Raw genomic sequence first — 21208 nt, forward strand, 5'->3', positions numbered from 1 at the left:
CTATGCCTGCCCAGTAACAGTACCCCCAACATCTGACCTGTAATGACTATTACTGGATCTCTCTAAGGGATGGATTAGTAACAAGACCACCAGGGTGGATTCGTCACTTGCTCCCTGTTGGTCCAGCTCGGGTTATTAATAAACAACTTTTGGCTGACATCGTCAGGGGGATTAAAATTATACAGCATGTCTGCTACAATTACCTGTCAAACGAATTTGAATGTAGGGAAACAAGATCCAAGTCATCACATCAACCATAATTGTGTATGAAGTTTTAAACCATAATAGATCTGGACTATCTATCCGTACTGAGGCAGAACAGGCGTTTAACGTTTCACCACTGTGTTGCAGAGAAAGGAGGAGGTCTGGCTTGCATGAGATAATGCTTGGTTATCCAAATTCTTCTTTGTTCAAACTTCAGTTCACCGTCACGTATGAGAGTTGAATTAGACATCAGTCAAGTTTAAAAGCTTAAAGGACATCCATTTCTGCATGTTACCTGCTAACAGTGCTACATAATGCGTCCAATTAATTCTTCTGGACTGCAGTTATGAGAAGCATGCAGATGTTTTACCTCGCACATAAATCTGCTTTACATGTACTGCATGTGCAGCAGGACCAGGGCTAGTCATCATTTACACTTTACAAAAATCTTTTTTTCAATCTTTTGTTGCAAACTGGTCAGCGAAATTCACTTAAGTGTAGTTCTGTGGTAAGACTTTTAAAGAGACCAGCTGTAAGCACTTTAAATACTGAGTGCTAAAAAGATGAGCAGAAAAGTGCTTGAAATGCTTTGCTGTGCTACCATTTGTTTCCTCTAAAGGAAAACATATAGTAACCTGTGTTACTTTCCACCAAGTGGCCCCACATGGAGGAAAACTGCAGTTGCTGTCAAAGAATTTCAGGACAACAGAAGTTTAATTAGTTTCTCCTGCATATAATCTCATAAGTTGTTTGAAAATTCTGAAAAAGTTTTTCTGCATTATAAAAACTGTGTGTCATCATAAGCTTTGATAACTAAAATGTTTGTTTATCAGCATAACGTTGAACCATGTAAAAATGTATCGTATAACCAGAAAACACCCCTATATTTCTGTCATGACTAGAATTATTATAATCCTCCCCTTGTTTTTTTCTGAAACAAAGAAACAATAAATGCAACATAAGTGTACAGGTTTCATAATTTTATTAAATACTTTAAACCCAAATGTAATGTAGTGCAAATCAGATCTGGACTAGTCAAAAATAACAGGTTAGGAGGTTTACAGTATTAAAAGAAAAGTTGTTTTTGCTCGAGTTAAATAATTGCTCTATTATTTTCCCAAAACAGTGTTTAATAAAGACACCTGGCAAAATTTAGAGAGAATTTAGAGAATTTTAAACAAATATCGAACAAGACATGAACCTGCAAATCTGTTTAATTTAAAGCAGCATGTAAGGAGATTAAGATTGACAATCACGGTTTTAGTATTTCAAAAATATAAAATAAATGACAAAATAACATCATAGTCATATAAAAAGTAAGGAATGCATAACATACTTCCTTAAAATAGCTTAAAACACAAAAGGGAATAATGATGAGTTATGTTCACGTCATGAAAACAACAAAACAATTTAAATTCACAAGACATCCCATAATTAACAGCAGGTCAGACAGGGTCAAATGTGTTAAAACTATAAATTAACTTTTTAAGCTAGATGTTCATGTCTGTGAGCTCTCTGACAGTGAATGATTTCATATAGTCTCATTTAGACATAAACACTCGCACTTTCAGAGGTGAACGGTGAGCGTCCCATGAGAATGATCTATCTTTGTGAACAAAGAATTATGTGTGCCATGCGCACACATGCTTATTAAAAATTCAATAGACATGAAATGGAAAAGCTCTCTACCAGATAAACCAGATAATTTATCTCTACCAGATAAATTAAATCTCCCCGTTAGTTCCTCTGTATCCAGTTCAGTGGACTTGGCTCATCATACAGGGCCGGTCTAAAGTTGTATGAGGCCTTGAGCAGAATTTGACTTAAGGACCCCTCTTCCTGATATGAACATCAGCGCCACTAACGGAATTTCAACATAGATATATTGAATAAATTAAAAACAGTTCTAATTGTAATTTACTAAGCTGTATATCTGAACAAACAGACCTCAAACTCCCAGATTAAACTCACAGCATCAGATTGTAGCTATGGTAACATAAACAAGATTGTTCTTTGAACTTTTACAAAGTAAACTTTCCAGCTCCTTAAAATCTTAAATTTAAATGATTTAAAATCTTGAAACGTTTCTATGTTGAAACCATTAAAACAAATGGTAACACTTTATTTGAAGGGGGGTGAATAAGACTGTCATGACACTTTCATAAACATGACATAACACCTGTCATGAACATGAATAAGCCTTCATGAATATTTATGACTGTTCTCATAAAGCGTCATTCGGTAAATTATGACACTTTTAATACAAAGTTGACATTATTGAAAATGTCTTTGTTACGACAACTTGACATTAACCAATAAATCATTACTGTTTAAACTTTACCTTTAATAACATAAAGTTACCTAATTTTTAAAGTGCAATCAGTATATATTGCATTATGTACAGTTATAAATTACTTTTATAGCAAATGTATATCAGTAATGATTTCTTGGTTAATGTCAAGTTGTCATAACAAAGACATTTTCAATAATGTCAACTTTGTATTAAAAGTGTCATAATTTACCGAATGACACTTTGACAACAGTCATAAATATTCATGAAGGCTTATTCATGTTCATGACAGGTGTTATGTCATGTTTATGACAGTGTCATGTCAGTCTTATTCACACCCCTTCAAATAAAGTGTTACCAAACAAATTTAACAACATTATCATCCAGAATAAACAAATGTTGTATTGTATTTTTGTATTTCTTTGGTTTGTTTGTAAGACTCCACAGCTGTGGGTCTAAGCATAGTGGGCAATGTCTTCCAGTAACTATAAGTTCTTATAGTAGGTGATGGGGTTGTAAATGGAATCTACCATTTCCGCAGTGCAAAGACAACAAAGGTGGTCTCATTTCTGCACGACACAGTGACTAATAACAGAAAAATACTCCCACACTCAACCACTGACCATTCAAACACTCAGAACCTAATCATAGACATTGGAGCTAATGATCTGGCCAAACAGAAATCAGAAATTCAGAAACATGAATTATCATAATTGAAAAACTGAAAGCAAATGTGCTCATCAGTGGACCAATACCAAAAGCTGGACCTGGAGATGAGATCTACAGCAGACTCAAGGATAACTTATTAAAGCAACTTATTAATAGTTCTTTTGAACCATAATAAATTAAACATTGCACTCATCAAAATGTCACGTTTGTTACTGGTTTTCTCAATTGTTGACTATACAGTGTTTTTTTATGACTGTATTTTTATGATGTGAAGCACTTTGAACTGCCTTGTTGCTGAAATGTGCTGTACAGATAAACTTGATTTATTATTTGTAGAGCATATTGTAATATATTTTGGTGCAAAGCAGTTCAGTGATATAAAAACCAACAACAGTAGTTCAAGTCTATTCTCTGAGCTTCAGGGAGCCAGTTTAACTGGGTGATGTTCTCTATCTTCCAATTTTAAAATATTTACTTACAAGAAAACAAATATTAGTAAGGTTGATTTTAGTAATTGTTAATAATTGTTCATTTATATAAGCTAGAAACAGTTTTTCATATTACAATTAAACTTTCTCTTCACTTATAAATATTTATCATTAATTTTACACTTTTGTGATTGAATACAGCAATTTTTGAACATTTACAAAATCAAAACCTAAACCATGATGGTGCTAGTCTGAATGAGAGCCATTACTCAGCAGGGTTGCCAATTGGTCGGGTTATCCCTCTGATGGCGGTGGTGTTCCCCCCACAGTCCACGTACTGATACATCTCCTCAGAAATCTGCTCTGAGTGGCCAAAGTATGTTGCTGTGATGGTCACGCTGAATAAGTGGAGAGGAATGTGGTAAAGCCAAACACACACTACAAACAGTGATCACAGACACACACTGGCCACTTTATGAAGCAAACTTGCTCAAAACTCTGCTGACACACAGAAGCCAATCACAGGACAGCATCACAATGGATTTAGACAACTAGAGAGGTCGAATGTGTTACTGTTGCCAGATGTGAGCATTTCAAAAACTGCTGGCAAGGTTTTTACACACAAGTACCCCAGGTTTACAGCGAACACCCAAAGTGAATAACTGGTCAAAGAAATGCCTTGCTGGTGTGAGAAGTCAGAGAAACAGGCAGACTGCTCAGAGATTATGGAAAAAGAACAGCAGCTCAAACAACTTTGATTCTATGCTATGAAGATTTATAATAGTTTTGAAAGGAAAGAGATTCCAACCCAGGACAAGCAATACCTAATAAAGTGGCCAGCGCATGTCAATTTGGAATTACATGTGAACAAGTGACACGGTCAACTTACTGAGTCATGACAACAATGTTGTGTACCTTGATGGTTTCCAGGGTGCAGTATTCACTAGAAAACATTAAATATGTTTGAAAAAGTATCCCAGGTATTTAATCAGGTTTAATCAGAAACATTTAGTTGTTTTCAGGATAAAACACTTAAATATAAAGCTGACAGTTTCTTAGGGTTCAATATGGTCCCATTAAACCAAAGATGACTGTGTGTTGTGGCAAACTACATTTCAAGGCAGGAATTGACTAGTAACTCTTTCAGAAGATACTAAAATGATACATTTCTCAACATCCCAGTGAGCTGCCAAAGAAGAGCAGCTATTTGAGAAGTTCAGAGACTCTCCTGCAGATAACTGTGGACAAAGTTTAAGCCACTTCCTAAAAACTAACTAAAGTGACACAAAATCCTAATACTGACACTATTGCTCCACTACATCTCTGGAGGTTAATTTCTGTGACATAGCATGAAAAAAAAATTAACACTTACTACATGTAGTTTAACTCATCTCCAATGACAGTGGGGACCATATAATCAATCTGAAAACACATACAGAGACAGGTTGTTCCAATGGGTCTATGGAAGAAGTGAATGTCCAGACAGAGGAGGAAGACGTACCCGTTTCATGTTCAGAGGACTTATAGTGATGACGTTACTGATGCGAGAGTTACCAATCACCGTCCTGGCAAACTGCACCTGTGCTGTGATGTTGGCCACTTCCACTGGATAATAGTTATTGTTGGTGATATTCAGAATGTTCTGTGAGGACAACCAGAAAGAGGAGAGATGCATCAGTGCTATTTTTAGTTTACTGCTCTTATTTAAAGGGACAGTATTATGTTCCAGGCACATAGTGCCATTTTATAGCACAATTGAGTAACTATCGTCATCTTCAAAAGAAATTTGACTTCACTATTAAACGTCTTGAAATTGGACCTCTGTCTCTTTAAGAAGCTCATGCTATGAAACTCCATCTTCAGGAAGTTATCACAACAGCATTTCTCTATCAAGCATTTAACACCGTTCTTAAGAGTGTTTCACTGAAAAGTAGGTCCTATAATGAGCTCCTATCTCAAGTTCTCAACCTAATTTCCTGCAGATTCTGGTCATTCAGAAGTTAAAAATCTGTTGTTTGCTTTACTCAGCAGGAAATCATCAGCTAAAAGGCTGTTGAAAGGTTTTTAATTTTTTTTCTCTCTTTACATTTGTCACTTGATTTCTCATCTGTACATATTTATGTCTACAATGAATAAAATAATCTAAAATACAAAGTTAGACAGTAAATAAGAAAAGCAACACAAATACAGATGAAAGAGATATGAAGAATTTGAAAATAAAAGTGGAAGCTTGTGAAGATAGTCTGTACTTGCCAAATAAATTACTGTCAGTCTTTGTCAGTGTTCAAAGTTTAAATAGGGAATTTCTTAAAGCTACAGAGAACTTTACTTGAACAAGTTGGTTATTCAGGGTAAAATGAACGACTTCAGGTCATTAGAGAATTTTGATCAGAGTATTAAAGGATCAATCTCATGAAGGCATGTCATTACGCAACAAATCAATTAATCGTATGATAAATTAAAACAAAGTCAATAATTTCCATTTGCACAACTTATTGTTTTTCTCTTTTCTCTCTTTCAACCAAAAACTGGATTACAAAAGTCTTCAGCCTAGTGCTTTGGTCTCAGGTTGGTCTTTTCTGAAGAACAGAGTCCATAATTCATTTGTTGTTTCTGTTGTTTGGTTTATTTTGGATATTTAAATGTCTTCCAGTTCCCGTGTTAAATGTTCATTAGAAAATGTATTGATCTTTGAGAATGTGTTATGCCAATACTTGAAAATGGTTTCAAAACAAAAATTTGATCATTTATCTCAATAACTGACAATTACCATTTATCATCCAGCACAATTTGTTATGATGGAAGGCTAGTGTTATGTATTTTTCAGGCACACAAAGCCATTTAAGAGCACAATCAAATAACTATGCTAACTTGAGCTGTAAAATTGCTCTATATGTCAAACATAACTCTTGACTTCACATTTTGATGCCTTGAAATTGGCCTCTGTGTCTTTAAATAGCTTCCGCTCAACACAACAATGTTTGTCCATGATTCTGTTAGGAGCGCTGGGCTGAGAAGTAGTTCATATGAAGAGCTCAGCAGACTCAGTTCCACCAGATGTTGGTAAAATTCTCTCATTATTCTGGCATTAAGGAAATTGAAAAAATTTGACCTAAAACAGGAAAAGTTTTATTTTGATTTCACGTCAGACATTGTGAAAAAATACATGTGTGTTTTTAATATATATTCTTTTCAATCCAACATTTAGATCTCTAAGATAACATGAGATCTTCATATAGATGTACATGTAAATGTCTCATGTAGAAGCCTCTAAGGACACTTCTGAACACTTTAACCTCTGCTTAGTTCCACTATTCAGTCTTCATATGAAAAAATAATATTGTAATATTGTTTACATTACTAAATTGTCTTGAAAAATAATTCTAAAATCTGAACTTTTTCACCTAAGGTCTACAAACGTAAATGTATTTTTTTTGGGGGGTGTTTATTGGTATTTGTGTCTGTCTTGTATACCTCCTCAACTTGGATATTCTTTCTTACATAAGTCATATTACTTATGTGATATTCTGCATATGTAATATACATATTAAGTTATGCTAAACCTCTGTGCATGTAGGACACCAGTGTAGAAAGCCCAAATGACAGAAATGATGCTAATGGTTATTTTAGTTTTGTAACAATGAACCATGCTGTTCCTCATTGTGGTGGAACTCCCATGACTATCAATCAAATGCACAGAAAAGTTAACTTGAACCTACCTACAGATGTGCCACAACTAATTGGATCAGTAAGTATAAAAATGTTAAATAAATTTGATAAATAACAGTAGTAGGAGGATTCTGCTGTTGTTACAATTAGAAGTTTATTCTGATTTGTAGCTTTTTACAGATCTGTTCCCCTGTTTGTGCTTTCCAAGGGAAAACAATAGTCAACTGATATTAGAGCAGCTTTGTATGTCTTAGGCACGATTAAATAAAATAAAATAAAGCAAAGCAGCCCAATACTGCTACTATAAAAGAAGAGAAAGGGGAGAGAATCACACCAAACTCACCGTGATGTTGAGATAGACGATGTGCTGATCCAGGTCATAGCTGACATAAACAGACTTGACTCCCACATTGGATACATTAATGGAGCGAGGGAAGAGGAAGAAAACAGCCAGACTGGACAGCAACAGGCAGAGCACCACTGATGCGCTTACATACAACTTCCTGACGAGGATCAGGAAAATGATTAGAAAAAGTTGGAAAATTTACATCAGCACTATATTTGTGTGTTTAAGTATTGTCAATAATGTCTTCCAATAACATAATTATCTAGTAATAAAAACAGGGAAGGTTGCCCAGCGCTGCTATCACAGAACTTGGCTAGTTTTCTGGGGGAAGCCCTATGATCAATACAGCTGCAGTTCCTCCATGATGTCTATAAACTTTTAGTTCAAATCTTTTAGACAAATGATGATTTTTTTCTTTTTGGTGAGGTAAGCGGCTTTAATTGGGGTGAAACAAAACAATAAAACAATGATCCGATTGCAAACCTCCTGTATGTCTCTGCAATCAAAATGATGTTCGACCATCAGCTGAACTGCATCAAGCAAGGATTGGATTACCTCAATGACCCTAATCTTCTGTAAATACAGAAAAGTTTTTGTCAAAACTGATATTATGAAAGGTTTCAACTTAAAAGTTAACTTTTCTGTAGGATTCAAGTAAATTTTTCATTTCGGACCCTCAAGCATGAAAGAGTTTGCAGCTTATTGAATGCTCGCAGGGTGAGGAAATTCTGAAACTTGCGGCGCAAAAACCATACAGATGTGAAAATAGTGCGCAAACTTGGTACATTGTACTCATTGTATTGATAAATCCAGATTTAGAATAACCATGGAAATGGCCCCGGCTTTTAGTTTTCTGTACTACTACTAATAATGACACATTTTATTTAAAAGACATCTATTAGGGCACAATGGTGCAACTTACAAAAAAAAAGGAAGAAAAAAAAAGAGCAAGACAAAAAATTAAATAAGAAAATAAAAAAGAAAATTTAGAGAGCAAAATCCTAAAAGTGAAAGTGGTTGTTTAAACAGAGTTTTCAGGCAGGGTTTAAAAAAAGACAGCTTGGAGTGAGGGGGGAAATCAACATGCTGTTGAAGTCGATACTGCAGTATGAAAGAATCATGTGTTGTATCAGGCCAACGTGCTATGACTTTTATTAGGACCATTTTTGCATCACATAAGTTGGACATTTACAGAATGGATTCACAAAGATCATTCATTTACAGACACACCCTGTATTACTGCAGCTGACAGCTCTGATTACATCAGGAAATCAGCTCAAAGCATCAGTTTGGAATTTAGGACCCGTCCAAATGGAGACGAGATTAAGTATATCTGCAAATGTATTTTGTTTTGTTTCGGCTGTGTGTCTACACAGATCTGGTGTTTTGAGAGACCAGAAACCATAAATTTTGGAAGACAGGTATCAGAGTAGAAAAATGTCAACATGTAGTTTTAGCTTCAAGTGCCCCAGATGTGTCTTCAAAAAAAGTCTAAGAATAATTTTTTTTGCAGCAACATTTCGGCTTCAGGACTTTTGAAAAAAAAAAGTATTAATGTTTTAAGTTTTAAATATTGTTTTACAACACTAACATGTTTAACAATACGAAATTAATAATGGGCAAGCCCAGGATTGGATAAATTGATAATTACAGCTGTTTTTTTCACCATTGTCTCTGAATGTGTTCCACCCTGTTATGAACATTTACATACAGACCACCAATAGTTAAACATGTACATTATGAAAAATAGTGACTTTTTCTTAAAGAGTGTGTCCCTTTTATTATATGTTTTATTCTTGAAATTGTAACACATCATGTAGTTAAGAATCATTTGTCTATATTGTAAAAAAAAAAAAAAAAAAAAATGTTTTTTTTTAACTCATTATTACTGACAGCATTGAAAATATTGGTAATTTTAAAAACTTATACCAACATTTGCATTTATTGGTCTTCAATTCCCAACATGGCACAGAAAAATTCACAGTACTTAATGTTTCTGTAACAATATTTAATAAAAACATCTGTGGAATGGAACATCACACCCTGTTATTGTCCCATAACAGGTTGGAAAATCAAAGTCTTTGATTCCAAAATCTGACGATTTTCATCATTGGTTGCAAGATTGCCTCTTTCAAGTTAAAGTATAGGCACAGTATTTGTCCTGGCTAGTGACAGTTAAAAGTTAACTTTTAAGTTGATAGTGACAGTTGAAGCTTACTTTACCATTTACCATGGTTTAATTCACTTCAAAACCAATTGATGTCACTTCCTTTAAATGGTTTTTATGGAATTTTAGACTTTTTGAAGGCAGAAAGGAAACATCCTAACAGGGTGGAAAGTTAGTACTGGGACATGCATAATATGAAGAAAATATCAAATAAGAAAAATAGTTTCAGTAGATTCAATTGCATATTAAAATAAGGTTTAGTACAGTCAATCAACTTATTCAAGAAAAGCATAAAAATATATATATTTTATAGTTTAAACTTCATGAGGAAGTCTATTACACTGCACTGGGGACACAATGAAATTGAACATGTCAGTCACCAAAAAGGTGTGTAAAGAACAAAATAATATTTTAAAGGCATTTCATTTATATTTGAATAATGGCAGACATCTAAATGTATAATTAAAATACTTTGTTGTAAATATTTGGCACATTTTACAAAAAATAATTGTAAGCAAAACATGGGGACATGGAATGTTGCCGCAAAAAAAGAATCACCCACTTACGTCCTTCTTGGCCGCAGTCTTTGGTCACTGTATGGAATCAATGCAACAAGTTGATTCTCCTGTCCTGGAAAACAGGAAGCAAACTGTGATGTTGGACTTGTCATTGCTGTTGACTTTAAGTTAGCTCCAATCACAACTTGATTTGATTCATCATCTTGCTTATTTCAATATAAACTGATGTAGTCAAACACTGAAAAAGCTTCATTATCTTTTCAAGAACAGCTTACACATGGGGTGCAATATATGAAGTACATGGTCACCTCTGGGGATTCTCCCAGTGCCCTGACATGTTGGACACGTCACACTGTCCCTTCCTGTGAATTCCACGTAAGGAAACTGGGAGACGTCAGCCAAACTGCCATTCTCTGTCATTCCATCTTCCACAGGAAAAGACAAGTTGTCCTCTTTATCAATGAGGGTTGTTTCCTTAGAGATGCAGGAAACTGAAATCCCCATAGTCACAACTGGGGAGAAACAGATCAACAAGGAATCTGTATTTTAGAAGTATACCTGTAATTAGAAGGTGGCATAGGATGAGTCTGTAGAGTGTGACAATTTCTAACTAAAAACTTATACCAACATTTTCATTGTGTCAAAACAAATGAATGAATATGGACTGGCGACCTGTCCAGGGTGACCCTGACTCTGGACAGTTGACCTGCTGGACATAGGCACCAGCACCCCTCACAATCTCACTAAGGATAATGGTGCTAGAAAATGGATGGGTGGATGGATGGATGGATATCCTGTTCAATTACAATGTCTTCCCCTGAGCGTCAGGTTTCAATTGTTAAGATTAGTATCAGTTGTGAGTTTAAAAGTGATAGTTTATCCAAGTTGGCAAATACAATACTCAGGATATAAAGGTACAAAAACTGAAATATTACTGCCGGTCAAATTTTACATTCAAACAGCTAATGGTACTGTGTTTTGCAGAACTATGATCTGGACAATGGGTAAATAAAACAGGTTCAGACATCACTTACAGCTTAGAATTTTTGTTGCTGCTATTCTACGTTTCTAAACTTAGCTAAAACAGTTAATTTTAGTTTACCAGCACTAGTTAACTACTAACTAGTGCCAATCTGTGGTAGGCTAATATTTGTGTTTCAACTATTGAATGGCTTTTGTTGATTACAAAACCCTCAACTATTATTCCCGACCGACATGCATTAGTTCGACAAACATTGCTTTAGTCAAAGAAAATAAAAATAGTGACCAGAGTGACTTTAACAAAACAGTATCATTTGCTTACCTTTTAAACATTAAAAAACCCGATGTTAAAGGCGTTTAACTGTGAACTGGCAGGTTCGTATAAACTTAACAAAGCAGACTGTTCCAAGCTGCTAGCCAAACTGTTGGCCGCAGAGCACACAAGTACCTGAAAACATTATGAAACCATTACTTAACCAGCTTTACCAACAAGTTCACGGACAACAAATTAGTCACTGCAGTCGCGCCCAAGTGTATTTGAAAGGACAAGCTTACCTGAACAGAGCTACTCTTATCAGCATAACCTTTAATAAAGCAGACATAAGACACCATAACTTTTGGAGTCTTGTGCGAGACTCCAAAAGTTTCAGGATAAACGCTTTTGTTTACTTCTTCCTCATGGATCAGGCGGGATGAACCAAACTATGGCGTATTGCTGCCCCCTTCAGTACACGCAGAAACGTTGCAATCAGATCTTTACACATTTCTATTTATGAATACTTGTGAATATGGAGGACCAAAACTGACATAATAATAAATAAAATAATAAATATATAAATAAAATAATAAATATATATCCAACATATATAAATAAAAGAATAAACATATCAATAAAAGAATAAATATATATCCAACATAATAAAAAGAATCAATATAAAAATAAAAGTAGAAATATATAAATAAAAGAATAAATATATATTCAACATAATAATAAATAAAAGAATCAATATAAAACTAAAAGTAGAAATAAAAGTAAAAGAATAAATTTATATATCGTACATAATAAATAAAACAATATATAAATAAAAGGGTGTTAAGAAAATGGATGGATGGATGGATGGATGGATGGATGGATGGATGGATGGATGGATGGATGGATGGATTTGCTCGCTGTATTTCTGCTGCATCGTTACGTTAATGAGGTGTGCTGCCTTCTATGTCCAGCTCTTCTACTATTGGTCAATAAACAGGAAAGAGAACGATCAGTGTGCAGATTGATTGTTAATGCCTGCGCTGTGGTCCTCTTTGGAGAGCGCCTTATTTGAGAGAAAGTAAGCAACTCTTAGAGATGTATCGTAGGATTGCTGAGGAGTTAAGACACGTTGTTAGCTTAGCTGAAAGTAATACAGTCAGTGATGACTATTTACTGTTTCGAGTCGATGTTTTTAGTGAATTTCTGGTCCAGTTAGCTGCAGACACAGATAATGATGCTGACTCATTAGTTGTCCAGATTTTGGAGGAAGTGGCCTGTTGTTTGCACAAATCTGTGTACAACACAAGAACAGTTGGAATACCTGGATATTTGCTGCCTGCTGACATCTTGGAATCATTTCTTCTTGCGGGTGTATCCGCCATGGATATTGGCAGACTTTTTGGGGTCAGTGAAAGAACAGTTCACAGGCAAATGGCAGAGTACGGTATAAGGTAAAGAATGCATGTATGGTATTTATTTTGCTATTTTGAACTGATTTGTATTTTATATTTTTATTATAATTCCAGTTGTTACAGAACATCTGTGTCAGTTACGTGCGGTGAGATTTATGGCTGGTGAGGCACTGACTTAATCAAAATCATAAGACCCCCTGCATGTTATTGTTTACCTACGGAAATACAGGGTGAAAATAGCAATATAAATTATCTTATTATTATATTATTCTTCCATAATAACAGCTGAGGCTATGGCCATTTCTCAATATGCGCAATATCCCTAGCAGCTAATCAGACATCAGACTTGTTTGTCTTTACTGGTGATGAAAACTTGTCACTGGAGGAGAGGAAGACCGGCTCAGCCCCGTCCAGGATGACAGTCAGGATAGCCAACAAAGTCTGCAGGTAGATTTTTGCATATCTGGTGCTCCGGTTTCAAGATCCTAGTTTAACCAAGTGCTGTAAATAAAAAGTTAGTCCACGATGTGATGATCCGGCAGACCGTGGACTGATGGATGCCGTCAGCTGGTCCAGGTGCTTGGATCCAGTGGAAAGGTAAATCGGCACAGAGGCTCAATCATGGCTCAGAAACACATCACGAGGCGTTACGATGCAAACCTGAAAAATTAAAAATAAACAAAAAAACTAATGAGCGTCCAGATTTAGCTGCACAATGTAATCAAAACTAATAAATCCTCAGCTCTTTTTGAGAGTTTCGCTTGAAAATAAATTGACAATATCTCAGGAAATTAAATGTGTAAGTGAAACAGTTCTGGTATCACAAAGAAACTGCAAAAAATGTTTCAGAGGTGTAACAACACTGAAGTTACTGAGTAAGAGTGAACTGAAATACTACTTAGAAAATGCATGTTAAAATCTGAATACTCTTTTGAAAGTGCAGCTGAAATTAATTTAAACTACTAGCAGGCAAAGCACAGTGTTCGCCTAATATTTGTACCAACAGTAATACAAAAAATGATGTATATAAGAGGCATTAGTTATAAAAGTCGAGGCAAACCTAAATTTACCATTTTAAAAACAAAAAGGAGGATGTAACTTCACAACCTCATTTTCTAAGCAGAATCTCAGAGGGGAAAAAAAAAGAGAAATTACGTTGTGTAACGCAAGAACAAATTGTAGCAGCCAAGTGGAAAAATTCACTTAATGTAGATTGTAATTTTGAAACAGCAAAGGTAGATATCATATTTTCGGAATTCGGGAAATATGCGATTTGTACCATTTGTTCTGTGGGTCGGTGCCACTTAAACGGCTTAAAGCGAAGGTTTTGGACCTTAATCTGACTGACTATTTCGGGCTGAAGCGTTGCTGCTCTTGGTTGTTCTTAAATTACTGTGCTCGGTATCGCAGGGGCTCGTCGCTCCGACTGCATGTTAAATGTATTTTATATAATTGTCAAATAAAAAAAAGCTAAGGAGTTGCCTAAAAATAATTTCATACTCCGTATAACACAAACGCAAACATTAACACACGTATTGACTCACCTTGTGCCGAATCGCTGCCTCTGTTCTCAGCCTGTTCCCGTAGCAGTGGATTTCCTCCTGCATTATTTTCCTCCAAAAAATTATTCCATTGAACAAAGCACGTACAGCTCCCTTTTAACCTCCGTCCTCCCATTTCTGACGCTGGATCTTCAATATCCTCAAGCTTTGAAATAGCAGGCAGCTACAAACCGGGTGTTAGCTGTAGTGGCTAAGTTTTGGCTACAGTCCGCTGTCGCCTTGATATCAGCAGGAAAATGAAAAAAACTAAGCACTGGATGGTACCGGCTAATTACTGGACACAACGGCACACCAAAAAACCCGATCGTTGTACCAGTAGTTCACAGATATTTTAAGTTTTGCATCTTTTTCATGGTACAGATCTTGCAGCTTTGGCCAATAACAATAGGAGCAAGCAGGACCCGGAACCAATCTATGTGGCATAAATTCAAACGGAAATAAGTCACCACCTCTCGTGGCATATACCCCATTCAAAGGACACATCCAGGCAAGAACAAGTACACCTCGCTGCAGCAAACAGAAAGGGGCGGGACGGACCACTGACAGCCTCTTACCTTATTTGGAAATAGGACCATTGCACTCCGGAAGTGAAGGGGGCGCTATTTCCTATATTATCCGCGTTCTGCCGGTTAAATGTTCTTTTGAAATCTGTGACGTAGCTTCATCTGTAGGAAGGAGTTTCACTCTCAGCATGTATTTCAACTTCTTTTTTATTTACTTCAGCGCAGCTCATAGCTTTTAACAATTTCCGTAGCTTTCGGTGTACTTCTAAATCTGCTTCTTAGTCGCATCTTTTCGGGCCTTGAAATGGTCCTCTACCATGTAGAGGACCATTTCTATAAATCATGATAATTTTACTTTTATTGTTTTATTAAGTCATTTTTTTACCCACCATGCAGAGTGTTCCCCTTTACAACAGTATACTTTTGTAGCATGTGCTGAAACAATGAGTGATAGTAATGGACTGGAAAAGCCAGGGGTGAAAACATATGAGCTTTCATCCCTCTCCAAAACTTCTGAGTACAATAAAAATGCATATACAGCACTGAAACATTGATAGACTTTTGTCTGTCCTTTAAAAGTCAGATTTTTTTAAAACACTGTTTAAATATCACATGTATTGCTCTGAATTTTCTCAAAACACTGGCATTTCCTTTTTGCAGCTCCAGAATATTCCCAGATCAGAGTGCAGGATTCACACAAAGAATGTCCCACTCCCATCATGATATGGCAAATGTAAATGTGAATCTAAAGCAGATTTTTATGACATTCTTTAATGTGTTGAAATGGATGTACTATTAAATGTTAGATGTTTCATTTAGTTTTTCTATGGACCCATGCCCTCCTTCCGTCGCCCCTCCGCCCACCGATGGGTTGTTTTTTTGTTTTTTGGACTGTTTCTTTTTTGTGGGTGTCTGGTAGCCGCCCTTGAGGGGGGGTGTACTGTCATGATCCGTGCTTCTGTGTATTTATTTTTAGGGTTTTCTGTGTTCAGTTCGTTCCCAGGTGTGTCTTGTTCCCTTGATTACCCGGTGTGTATTTAAGTCTACCTGTTGTCTTTGTCTCTGGTTGGGTCCTTGTCTATGATAGTTCGGCTGCCAGCACAGTTGAACTGTTAAGTCCTGTGCCGGCATTAGTCCGTCGTGTCAGTCTGTGTGTATTCAGTTGCTACCGGTGATGAGCCTCTATGTTTCCGCTCTGCCGTGCTGCCTGAGATCTGGACTGTTTTGAGCTACACTCTTCATTAAATTCATCATTTTCTTCCACTACCTGGGTCTCTGGGTCTCTCCTCACCACCACCAACCACTCCTTATGACAACAACAATAAGAAGGCCAAAGCAGCTTAATATTAAATTTGTATTATCACATAATTGTAAATGTACAGTGAGGAGAATAAATGTGTAAAACACCACCAAGTTTTTAACCTTCCCCACTTACAAAGAATATTGTCTGACTTTTCATCAAAGGCACAGTACACCTCAAATGTGACAGACACATTTGAGGTGTCTGTCACACCTCAAATGTGTGCATGCCAAACTTTGGCATGCAGTCAAAGTTTGAGGCCTGGTTCCGCCTCTTTAACATCTCAAAAAGTCAGGATTTTGCCAAGTTTAGATCTCCCATGCTTTATAAGCGAACTCATCAAATTTCAAGCAGATGGTAAATCAGCTTGGAGGAGTTTGATCAAATACAGAGGCTATAAATTACAAAACTGGGGTCAAAAACATAAGTTCAACCCAAGATGGCCAACTTACTGTTTGTTGTAGAGCATGGGTGCACATATTTTTTGTGTAGTTTTTGGAAAGTTCTACAAGTGTACCAAATTTGATACCTCTATGATAAGGTAAGGTAAATAAGTTGAGCTATTTCTGTTGTAAGTTTTGCTAAGCCTTTAAAATATATTTGACATACACCTGACACATGTGCATTGTTTTATATATTGTATATTTAGGCCTCCAAAAAGTCATTTCATTTGGGATAATTATAATAAATGCTATATATATATATATATATATATATATATATATATATATATATATATATATATATATATATTAGTATTCGCAGGGCTTTCACTGTTGGGCCTAATGAGACATGTAGATACAAATTGATCTAAGCTACACAAAGCCATACGAATAGTCTTACTTGCTGTATACTCCTGGTGAGTGTAATCTGAACTGAACTTATTACATTTTGTAGGTGCAATGTTCACTCATTTGTGCCAGAAGTGTGGATGCAGCTAACTTGGTGTGAATCGGCTGCCCCCTATAGAAAATAACTTTTTGTGTTTCTGTTAAAAATAGATCCTCTTTTTAGTAGAAGTTCTGTGTGTTTGTTTCCCCACCAAATTAATGTATTTTGTTCTTATGAAATGCTGTACAGTACTTATTCCTGTTGCTGGGTAAATTAACAGGACTTTTATAATCCCAGTGAAAAATTTTGTTTCACACTTTAAATAGGGAAGAGTGTTGACCCGATTTTGACTTGGGCATCTTTCACTGCACATACTTAGTGAGTCTCTGGTGTGATACAATGTCAGACTTGAACTACTTCCTTTGCATGACCTGGATTCTTACTGTAAAGTCCAGTGGGTACAAAAAACATAAAATCCTTCAGATTGCAATGACCCATATATAACAAGCTGTTTGTTTCTAAAATCTGTATTTCCTGTACTGCTACGTATCTGATTCAATTATAAACAAGGCAAAAAAACAATATTTTTTTATTTGTAGTAAATTCAGGGATGCTTGCAAATATACTGCTTTAATTTAACAGTTTCTTGAAGTGTAATTCCATTCCCACAATACAACTTGTGTGAATGATCTTGACATTAAACGGATTGGATTGGATTTAATCCTGAGCCCATTGCTTGCATATCCTTTACAGCATCTTGGCGCTCTGGTAGTGAGTCAGATGATGCAAAGCTTACCAGCAATCCTTATTTTGATTTTGGAATTCAATGTTTGTAGATATAAGACATTTTTAACACAACAGAATGATAGATAAACTGGCATGTGTTATGATTTTTTTCTGAGAGACTTCACCAGACAGACAATTGTCAAGCCCAGGGGTAGCAACCATGAAAACCACATATTGCGCGCTTTGCCAAATCTGTAACCCTGTGAAGTGAAATGATTTGGCATTGAACACGTGATACAAGTAAAGCAGCATGACAGGCAGTGAGAATGATTACACTAGACCTGGAAGTTCTTGTCTCTGGGAAGGAATGCCATTGAAAGCCTCCCATTGGTAGAGCCCTGCAGATGCTGGGGGGTCGCAGGGAGTGCAGCAGGGGGTTCATGGAGTGGGGGATGGGGAGACATGGGGTAGCAGAAGCATGAGTAAAAGATGGAAACCAATCTGTATGTTCCCTCAGAACCTCGTTTTAGCTTTTGTTCTATTGAGTTAAATTAATGCAACTGGTTTTAAGTTCTTTTTCTATGGTCTCCGCAGGTCCATTTTCCTCCGTCTTCCACAGAACAGCACAATGGAGTTTCACCTCAGGTTGTTTTTTTAACACTTCCATAGCCTAGAGAGAAATCACGCAGTGTTTTTCTCTGTTTCATTCATAAGAATATTATGTGCAAACTATTTGAGAAAGCAAACATATCTTGACAGAGACATACTGTATCATTCTGAAATATTGATGGCTTTAAAAGTATTGACCACTAGGTATAAATTACCACTACTCACTTTACACAAATGTCTTTAAAAATGCTGGAATTTAAAATATATATGTATTTTAACTTCTGAAATATACTATGCTTGTTACACTTGATACAATTGGCAATTTTCAAGTATAGCAGCTGATGGAAAAAGCAAAACGCCAACAAGAAAAATAAAAGAAACGATATGGGAGCAGGTGATTAGGGGAGAAATAGCCTACAATTTCAGCTGATCAAGCAGAATACAAAGGAGGCACCTTACCTTAGAAATTAAGGATTAAAAAAAAAGTTTTTAATATGGTTGCTTCTGTGTCATTTCTCACTTAGTCATCTTTATTCAAATTTTATACCAACACTTTTTGTAATTTTAAATCAAAATATCATTATTGAGATTGTATGAAACTGTCATTGTAACATTGTTACTGTTGCTCTTTTGTAGGAAGAGAACCATGTAAACAGCAAAAAATAAGTAAATAATCTCATTTAAGAGAACAAAAGGAAGAAGTGTCTGAACTTTGAAAGACCCTAAAAAGATAAAATCAATGTTGTGTAATACCAAACTGTACAAATTCAAAGGTTTTTCAGTGGATTTGTGTAATGAAAGAAAATAACTTTGATGATGACAAAGGTTGAAGTGTAGGTCAGATTCTGTAAAAGTCTTTTCAACACTGCAGATCTGATCTGATAATCTGAACAGTCATATATTGGACCACCCGACTTCCAATGTTGACAGAATGTTTAGACATATTTCACGAAACTGACAATCAAGGGTATGTCCCTTAGAGTATGACCTTAACATACTATACAAAATCTATTACATAAACAAGTTATTGATATGCATTTCATAATTTAACATAGTGATTACATGTATATTTAAATGAATATTTTATCAGTATGTACATCATTAATACCAGGTAACCACTGTATTTTTTAGAAGAAATGATGTAAGAATGTACACTTAGCCATCACAGAATTGATAAACAAAGAATTGCCGACAACCATGTTTAGTGCCTTGTGTTCTAGAATAACCCTAATTGTAAAGACAAAGAATGGAAAAAGGTTATTTTTGCACATTGTTACTGTGGGGGGGTGGGAGTGTAATCAAAATAGACTGTGTTGCTTTGATTTTTTCATGCATGTTTTAGAAATCCTTGAATCTCCTGTTGAGGCAGCTAACCAGATCTGTGACCTCATGGTGGCTGATGCATGCTGCTCCAGCTGTAGGACTGAGGGATCTTGTCAAGGTGGAGGAGTTCTATTAGACCTTTTTAGTCTGTGGGACTCTGGAAGCAGCAAATTGGTACCAGCAGTTTAAGTGGAATGTGTCTCGGGTGGCCTCTGGGGCAAAAACTTGGACGTGAAAGTAGTTGAAAGAGGCCATGTAGAACAACTTTCATATGGTTTTGAGGAGATGGTGTGCTGCTGACCTTGACTTGGAAAATCCTGGAGTGGTGTGGAAGATATCACCCAGTGAGGAAGTGAAATCTGGGGACTTGAGTTAAGCAAAGGTGATTAGAAAGCTTCTTACTGGCAAGGCCCAGAGTATTTGAAATTTTCCTTAAGGCTTTGCATGTTGTGGGTTGTATTGATAGAAATACCTCTGCAACATTGGCTGGACATGGCAGGCAGTTCCCCCTATTTAAAAGGAGGGCTACAAGGTATGTTCCAATGAAAGGGGGGTCACAATCTTAAAATTCAAGATAGTGGAGTCTCAGACTTAGGAGGACCAGCTCCATGCCCTTAGCAGGATCCTTTGTCCAATCAGTTATTGCCTGGACTGGAAGAAGGTGTTTGACCGTGTCCGTCAGAGGGAACTGTGGGTGTTAATTTGGGAGTAAGGGGGACCAGGACACTTGATACAGGTTGTTAGGTTTCTGAACAATTGCTTCAGAGTTTGGTCTGCATTGCTAGCACTAAGTCTTGTTTCTGGTTATAATTGAACTCCACCAAGGTTTCCCTTTGTCACTGATTCTGTTCACATGGACAGGATTTCTAAGTATAGCTATGGTGTTGAAGGGATCTGGTGTCACGATTTGTGTATTATTAAAGGTGAGAATACAAGGAGGGTGGCCTGGAGGCACGCTGGAGCCATGAGGACAACCACGAGTGCCGACAGACTGCATGGGTAAGTTTGTCGCTGGTTCGGGCTCAGGCATGCTAGCCGTTGGTGCGGGTTCCTGAAGGCTAGGCCAGATGGAGACTAGGCTTAGACGTAGTACTGGGGAGCTCGGACAGAGCACTGGGGAAAGCAGGAGGCCCACTTACGGCAGCTGGAGGCCCAATTATTGGGGCTGGAGCTGCTGCTGCAGCAGCAGGGAACTCAGACTTTAACAGGGCCTCAGAGTCCCTGAAGAAGATGGAGACGAGGAGGCTGTGGGTGTGGTGGATTGTTTCTTGTGAATGAACAAATCATAGAGCTCAAAAACTATTTCTAACGAATGAGTAATTTTTAAATTGATCAAAATGTTAACAAAATTTCTCCTTTGAAACTAAGTTAAGAAACAAGGGACAGATGGGGGCAATCATGGGGAAGACATGACAAC

At 36.5% G+C, this 21208-nt stretch overlaps 1 protein-coding gene and 1 long non-coding RNA gene across 7 annotated transcripts; both read right to left on the reverse strand.

Moving 5' to 3' along the window:
* Positions 1-1169: 1169 nt before the first annotated feature.
* On the reverse strand, positions 1170-15453 carry LOC103471929 (transmembrane protein 106B-like). 6 transcript variants are annotated; one of them, XM_008421211.2, is made up of 9 exons: positions 14482-15453; positions 12847-13597; positions 10600-10803; positions 10340-10403; positions 7604-7763; positions 5093-5233; positions 4964-5013; positions 4481-4534; positions 1170-3989 (listed from the first exon to the last, which is right to left on the reverse strand). In XM_008421211.2, exons 2-9 carry the CDS (start codon positions 12905-12907, stop codon positions 3857-3859), a joined length of 867 nt encoding a protein of 288 aa, XP_008419433.1. In that variant the 5' UTR covers positions 12908-13597; positions 14482-15453; the 3' UTR covers positions 1170-3856. The 6 variants fall into 6 exon arrangements, with proteins under 6 accessions (XP_008419433.1, XP_081468343.1, XP_081468344.1 ...); XM_081612217.1 differs by having other exon boundaries at positions 13482-13597; positions 14482-15433; XM_081612218.1 differs by lacking the exons at positions 12847-13597; positions 14482-15453 and adding exons at positions 11595-11720; positions 11828-12198.
* Positions 8014-10333, reverse strand: LOC145553584 (uncharacterized). Its single transcript, XR_014089620.1, has 2 exons — positions 8981-10333; positions 8014-8939 (listed from the first exon to the last, which is right to left on the reverse strand). It is a non-coding gene; the product is annotated as an uncharacterized LOC145553584 (long non-coding RNA).
* Positions 15454-21208: the final 5755 nt, after the last annotated feature.

Source organism: Poecilia reticulata, chromosome 11, assembly GCF_904066995.2.
Source record: "Poecilia reticulata chromosome 11, P_reticulata-male-v2, whole genome shotgun sequence".
NCBI lineage: Eukaryota > Metazoa > Chordata > Actinopteri > Cyprinodontiformes > Poeciliidae > Poecilia > Poecilia reticulata.